The sequence below is a fragment of the Saccostrea cucullata genome, unplaced genomic scaffold (assembly GCF_032062105.1).
Source record: "Saccostrea cucullata isolate Sc308-1 unplaced genomic scaffold, CSIRO_AGI_Scuc_v1 ctg19219, whole genome shotgun sequence".
In the NCBI taxonomy this organism is placed as follows: Eukaryota; Metazoa; Mollusca; class Bivalvia; order Ostreida; family Ostreidae; genus Saccostrea; species Saccostrea cuccullata.
Window position 1 is genome coordinate 1 of NW_026939388.1, and position 7603 is coordinate 7603.

Below are 7603 nucleotides of genomic sequence, written 5' to 3' on the forward strand. Positions count from 1 at the left end.
ATGGGTGAACATAGCAGAGATAAGCCCATAGCGCGACAAACATGAAGGTGAAAAATTAAATCTCAATTTTATCAAAATTTTCCTTAATATTTCATCTAACATTAAAGTATACTTTATGTAAAATCTCTACAACTTGCACAAATCTCATGAAAATTGAAGTTATTTGCCTATGAAATATTATACACACACGAAAGAGGACAAAACGAGTCATTTTTTCACACTATAACACTTTTTCGTTATGAGTGGGTCCTTTCTCCATTTTTTTTGAAAGTTAATCCTCAAAGTTTGCATATTATTGTTTGCAGCTAACTGTAAAGTTTCACGTTACGTCACGATATTTTTCGTCAGATGCATCCAGCGTAAACAACTCACGTGATTGGTCGACTCAAATTATCAGCATTGACACAGAAATAATCAGTTGCACGAGCAACCAATCAGGGATAAGAAGAAAGTTCCAGTCGTAAAGCTTGCGTTTAGGAGGCGTGTACAATTTACCTTGAGTGCAGCTGTTAACTAGATCATGACGTAACGTGAAAGTTAACAGTTAACTGCAAACGATAATAAAAACATACATGTTTTGGTTTCCAAAATTATGGAGCAATGACCCACTATACCTTAAAAATTTAAGTTTATGACATAACTTTCGAGAAATACTTGAAGTCCCTTAAGTCAATAGCCATATCACAAACATGATTAAATGCCACACTTCATCAGGACTTGTGTAACGTAGTGGTTAGCGTGCTACTCTCAATAGAGAATGCAACTCAGGATTTTTATTGCCAGGGTGCGAACCCAATGGATACCACATTATTTTTCTTTATAAAAGAATAAATTTTAACGAAAAAATTTCCTCAAAACTTTTTGTTTATCATGATTTTACAAAAATCAATGATGAGAACTTAACTCTAAACACTAAAATCACAATTTGAATATGATTTTTATATATCTGAAGCTTGTGGGTTTTTTGCATGCTAAGTTCACCCATCTCCTTGTTATCAAGCAGTTGTGCTCATGCATTCAAAATACTAAATTTTGGACTAGAAACCTTGTTCTTGGTAATCTTGAACTTTTTTGTCATCAAGTAATTGTGATCATGCATTCAAAATACTAAATGTTGGAATAGAAAACTTGTTCTTGGTAAATAAGAATTAAAATTGTCTTATAAACGACCTTTTACAAATGGGAGTTCCGATCGTCATTAATTCGCATATGACCATGATTCTTGGGCCAAAATTATTTTGTTCTCAATCTGACAAGTTGTCTTGTCCTTTTAGGTTAGAATTACTTTATTTCTTATATTTGCTTTATACGACAGTGCTGGTGTTGTATATTGACCAAAATCACGGTCAGTTAATGTCCAGTGTGTTATCCTACGGTCCATGTTATTTTACTGTAGGCCTAGTAATTATTCAATTATTTAAAGCGGAGACATCTGAACCAAGAACCATGGTCATGACTAATATAGGACAACTTCGTTATCAGTGAAAAGAAAAGTAAAATCGTACATTTTTTTAAATCAAGGTAGCGCCGTTATTCTTCGTGTGCAGGAAGATAAAAAAGATATTTTTAAAAGATTATTTAAGATAAGAAATCATGATATTTATCCATTTTTTTAATCATTGATTGATTACAAGTCGACTACTTTACCTAAGTGATCTTTGTGTTCGTTATACTTTAAAAATAAAATTGTTGTCTTGAAGAGGTAATAGAATACCCACCTGGTTTGGTTTGGCGAGGAAGCCAGGCTTCTGTAACGACAGGTGTCATTCTGTCCTCCCTCTGTGACCCCAAGTAAAGTCAGAACACTGAAGATATAATATACTTCCTTCATTTTTACTAGATTTCCACTGCATTAATAGAAACTGTCAGTTTTTGTGAACTCCACAATTCTGACGACGCGCCTTAAATGTCAAGGTAGCTGTGCGCTCAATGCATGTATTTATACAAACCCCTTACATTCTAGACGGAAATACAATAGTATTATTTGTGAATTAAAACATTTTTTAAACTTTTAAATTTGTAAACATGTTTACACTTAGTTTGGTGATTTGATTTTGTACGCATCAACAAATCACACAAAATATCCTTAAGGATATCCGATCCTCAGCCAGGAAGGATAACTCCAAAAATTAATATTTCATTCGAAATGCATCAAAATGAAGCTTGAAAATGAAATTTTTTCATGCAACAATTTCATTTTATTTATCTTTATAAGATTCATGGTTTTCTGAAGTCTTAGAAAAGGTCTTGTAAAAGTTGACATTTGTACCCTATAAAAGGAAAACAGTTTATACAGTTTTAGAGAAATAAGATTTTCTTGAATCCAGCCTTAGATACCAATGCTTATTAGCATGATATGAAATCAGAAGTGATTTTTGGTGTCTTGCAATGATAGTAAAAGCCTTTTACACAATGTATTATAGAATACATGACAGAAATATAAGACAAAAAATACCAAATAAGTATAAAAACCAGGACAATTTCTCTGAATGCCTGGTTACCCATAGTTTTTTAACCTAAAATATATTTGTTAATCAATTTGCAATTGGACAATGCATGGCTGATATTCCAATTCGCTTTTTCTACAAAAATATTGGAGATTTGACATTTTTCCCAATATAATATGATTAACTTTAATCTTTAACTTTAAAGAAATACTGTGGATAAATTTACATAACTTTGTGGATTTAGAGATACTTTTATGAGTATTTTTGATTACTTAACTGCTAATTTTATAAACCTGAGGATCGGACTACCTTAATCCGACAACTACAAACCGGAGTATATATATAGTATATAGTTTTATCAAATTATTCTTTTAAAATGTGTCTCGTGTACGACGTTTGTTACTTAAAACCGGGATTTTTAAAAATATAACATGTTGTAAAATATGTCCACCTTAACGTAAGAGATGATGGAGGTACATGTACCAAAGGCACCAACCACAAGGGCCTTAAGAAAGGGTTATCTTCCACCATCTGATAATTTTTATACCTCCGTAATCAAAGATTAGGGAGGTATATCGTTTTTGTCCTGTCTGTTTATCTGTCTATTTATCTCTATGTCTGTCTGTCTGCAGCAAAAACTGCAAAAAAAAAAATCTTCTATTATGGGGGCATAAAAAGTTTAAACAATGACCATAACCTTAAGATTAGTCAGTGATAGGCCTTTTACATGTGTTCTGTATGCAGCATTATTTTCGCCCTTTTATAATGGCTGGCAATTTTGTCCCGTTTTAAATTCGCCCAGTCACAGTTCGGTTTAAGAATTAATACTGTACTGTTCTTTTAATTCGCCCCGTATTAAATTCGCTCGATCACTTGTGACAAGGGCGAACATTTCCCTGTAGGCAGTATACTTGTCACAAGACCTTTCTCTGGGTATCACCAAATTTGACCCTAATTGACATTGACCTTAGAGTTTTAACTTTGGTCATAAAATTTGAACAGTTATATAGAACTTGGTCTTTCATCATTCAAAGGTTTATTACTTATGACAAGACCTTCCTTTGGACATGAACAAGGTTTGTCCTTCTGACCTTAAACCATTGTTAGTAGTATAAACCGCCTAGCTAGTGCGGAAGTGACGTCATAACCGGAAGTGGCCGGAACTGGTCTAGCGGAAGCGGAAGTGGGCGGAAGTGGTCTAGCGGAAGTGGGCCCTAGCGGAAGTGGTCTAGCCAGAAATGTCCTAGCCGGAAGCAGGCTGGATGACCGGGTCAACTGAGTGGAGTGCTAACCCTAACCCCCTATCCCTAACTAGCCCTAACTAATCCTAACCCCCTAACCCTAACCCTAACTAACCCTATCCCCTAACCCTAACCCTAACCCTAACTAACCCTAACTAACCCTAACCCCCTAACTAACCCTATCCCCTAACCTATCCCTAAATACTGGAGTTGTTTACACAGTGTTTTTACATTGGTACTTAGGTACTACGTTTTGTTTATGCTGACTATACAGGTAAATGCGCCGTGTGCAAAAACATTTCAAGAATGTGATTATGACGTCAGGCTTCACAGTCTAGACATTCCTCTAACCAGATCAAACTGGATTTTTTTTTTTTAACATTTTTATCTTTTAATAATAATAATAATTTCCCTCTTTTTTATGAAATAAATTCACATCAAATATATATTTTTAAACATTTATTTTTTCATCAAAACAATAACACATACATACATACATACACTTAATATCCACAAGTTATGTACACCTGTTTGTTATAAGTATGTGCAAATTGTTCAATATAATGTCTATAATGATCCCGATTTCCTGCTAGTCCACAACATAATCCAAAAGGAAAAGCATAAGTCTGGTAAGGTAAACTACCCATTTGTTGTAAACAAGCTTGAAACCATTTCTCTCTATTATATGCTGTGTCCTGATAAGTGGAAATTCTTCTAGGTTTGTGACTTGGTTTTCCATAATCCCATTGAGATAGTAAACAAATGACCACAGGGGTTTGTGAAGGAAACACCTTAATAGTGCCTGGAATTCCTCTATCTTCTTCTACAGCTATATTTGGAAATATCGAAGCTGTGCGGGTGGCATAGAGATTGGCTTGTGGGAATTTCTCTGCAATAATTTGACTCAATCCATAAGCTTTTACAGACAAACAATCACATTGATGAACAATAGCTTCTACCTCACAGTTGAGTAAATCACCTTGTATCTCCTGGACACTCATGATGTAAAATGAAGCTATGTTTTAAAACACCTTTGTTTTTATACCCCTCACACCTTTGCAAAAAGATAAGGGCCGTGTGCAAAAAAAAATATGCTGACTGCACAGGTAAATACTGGCGCCGTGTGCAAAGAAATATACGATAGACCTACGTTTTTTGTTTATGCTGACTGCACAGGTAAATGCGCCGTGTGCAAAAAAAAACATTGCAAGAATGTGATTATGACGTCACGCTTCACAGTCTAGCCTAGCCTAACTAGTTCAAACTGGATTTTTTACTTACACATAAATAACAAAGAAAACACAGATTTTTTTTTTTTCATTCTTTATTTGTAACAACAAACAACAACAAACAACAAACAACATATTTACAATACATTTTGATAAAAACATTGACACTTTTGTCCATGACCCGTAGGTAATTTATGATAAGTGTTTTTAAACCAATTCGCTACGTATCTGTCCCTTTGTAAAGCCGTACTCTGGTCAAAAGGGAATAGCCATTCGTTGGCTTTCTTTCTTTTCTTTTCTCTTTGATGTAAATAATACACGCAATATTGTCCACACACATCGGTATTCCAGTCTTGATAGCGATACGGATTATAAATCCATTGCTGAGCATGACGCTGGATAAAATCTTGAATTTCTTTTTGTAAGGGAGGAAATCCATAAGAATCGAAATATTCCACCACGGGATTGCTCACATACAGACACACCCAATGTTCTCCAGGTCGATCTTGAGGATCCGTATTGACCACCACAGCTTTTTCTCCAGGTCTTAATTGATCCGGTAATAAATCTACAGGATACACCCCTCCAAAAGAACTCTTGAATTCTCTGGATAAGACTTCTCTCAATTGTCCCGTATCCATTAGTAATCAATGCTCACTTCTCTCTGTTTGTTAATTTCTAATAGGTTATCGAATTCTGCATACACCACACAATTTAAGGTGTTAGGTGTATTGTTGGTAAACTGCACTTCTACTCTCAGATTTCCTGTTTCTATGATGTGGAATTTATCCGATTGCGCCTCTTGATCTTTAGTGAAATCCCAGCCCCATAGAGTGTAGCCGCTTTTATACTCTTCTAAGGTGATGTCTGGAGCCCAATCTTCTCCTAATTTTCCCAGGGCTTGATACAGACTGAGATAAGATCTCAGATATAAATCGTCGTTGAAATTAGGCTCAAAACAACGAGTACTCATGGTCTCTCCGTTGATACTGACATCTAATTTCTTGATCCCAAAGTTTTGGAAATGAAAGGGATTTTTAGTTTGATCTCCGTTAAAAGGCGGCATTCTCCACAAAGCCTAAAATGAGCCGTTTAGGCATCTGGCCTTGAAACAGATGATCCGTAATCTTAGACTGAGTTCCTGTGGGGATGGTAAAGGTTTTCACTTCCACTCTTCTCAAGGGATATTTGGCTCTGTGGGTATTCAAACTCTGATTAATGGCATTCATCATGACTGGTGTGGGTTTGACTTTTCTCACCCACAAGACCATACTCAAAATTTTCACTTTTCCTGTACTTCCTCCTTTGATCATCATGTAGAAAGCAGGTCTAGCTCGATTAAATCGCAAACGGACGTCCACTCCATTAGGTAGAAATCGATCTTGTTGAAACAAATCCAGATGTAAACGATCCAGCAAACTGATTTTCTTACTGTCAGCAATAGCTTGGTGTCTTTTTCGGAATCCTTCGTTTTTAGAATTGACTGGTAACGCTGTGAGGATGGGTTCGTCAATGGTCACCGTGTCTTTACTTGAACCTTTAGTTACATCAAAGGTCTTATTTTGAGCTACACCAAGAGCCTCTAACCCCACTTCGTCCATATGTCCTGCCGTATCTTTTTCCCACAGACTACAGGCCCTCGCCTGTGTCTTTAATGTTCTGGGTCGGTAAGATAATAATTTCTCCAGATAAGCTTTGTAAGGATAGGTATCCGTCCCTGGAGTCACTATTTTTCCATTCAGACTGACATCGATTTCCGTAAACATGGAATGTAAGATATTATTCACGGGACTCGAAGTGCTGTTCGCCCCAGTCAGATTACTTCCATCGTCTTTGGTAAATTTACATACCATTTGAAGATAAGTTTGAGATAAATCCAGATGGTGATCTCCTTGTCCTTTAATTTCAAATTCGATGGGAGCGGTGTCGGAATCTAAAGTACTGGAAATAGGGTAATATTCTTCCCATTTCGAGTCTTCTAAAGCAATATTAGTGGGAGGGACTTCAAACAATTGTAAATTGTTCATCCCACACGCACAGGAATCGGGTTGTAACATGATGTGTCTACTAGGATTCAGTTTTCACAAATGAACCTTCTGTTCACTGGACTGGCCTATTTATACTCTCTCTCTCTCTCTCTCAGTCAAACACATCTAAAGGACGTTTTCTTTTAGGAATTCCTCCTCCTTGTGTTTTCTTTTTTCTCTTAGGACCTCCTCGGGCTAACATAGGGGTCTTTTTTCTTCTGTTGTTAGTACCTCCTAGATTCATTCTTTGTTTCACCATTCCCGAAGTATTTTTTAGAGCTTGTACTCCGTGAGTTTTGACTGCGTCTTTTAAAGATCTCTTATTTTCTAATACGTCTAATCCCGTTCTAGCAGCAGCAGTCAAGGCGTGTTTAGCTCCGGTTTTCAGCAAATCAGTAAAAAATCCTCGACCTCTCTGTCGTCTTCTTTTTCTTCTTGTTATTTTAATCACCATTCCCGATCCTCTCTGTTTTTTCATTCCTTTTCTTCTTCTTCTTCTGTTAGTACCTCCTAGATTCATTCTTTGTTTCACCATTCCCGAAGTATTTTTTAGAGCTTGTACTCCGTGAGTTTTTATCTTTCTTATTTTCTAATACGTCTAATCCCGTTCTAGCAGCAGCAGTCAAGGCGTGTTTAGCTCCGGTTTTAGTAAAACATAA

At 36.1% G+C, this 7603-nt stretch overlaps 2 protein-coding genes across 2 annotated transcripts; both read right to left on the reverse strand.

Moving 5' to 3' along the window:
- Positions 1–5557: 5557 nt before the first annotated feature.
- Positions 5558–5890, reverse strand: LOC134252989 (uncharacterized protein F54H12.2-like). The gene has a single exon (XM_062735515.1). It carries the CDS (start codon positions 5888–5890, stop codon positions 5558–5560), a length of 333 nt encoding a protein of 110 aa, XP_062591499.1.
- A 79-nt stretch (positions 5891–5969) lies between these two features.
- On the reverse strand, positions 5970–6974 carry LOC134252990 (uncharacterized protein F54H12.2-like). The gene has a single exon (XM_062735516.1). The coding sequence runs from the start codon at positions 6972–6974 to the stop codon at positions 5970–5972; it is 1005 nt and encodes a 334-aa protein (XP_062591500.1).
- Positions 6975–7603: the final 629 nt, after the last annotated feature.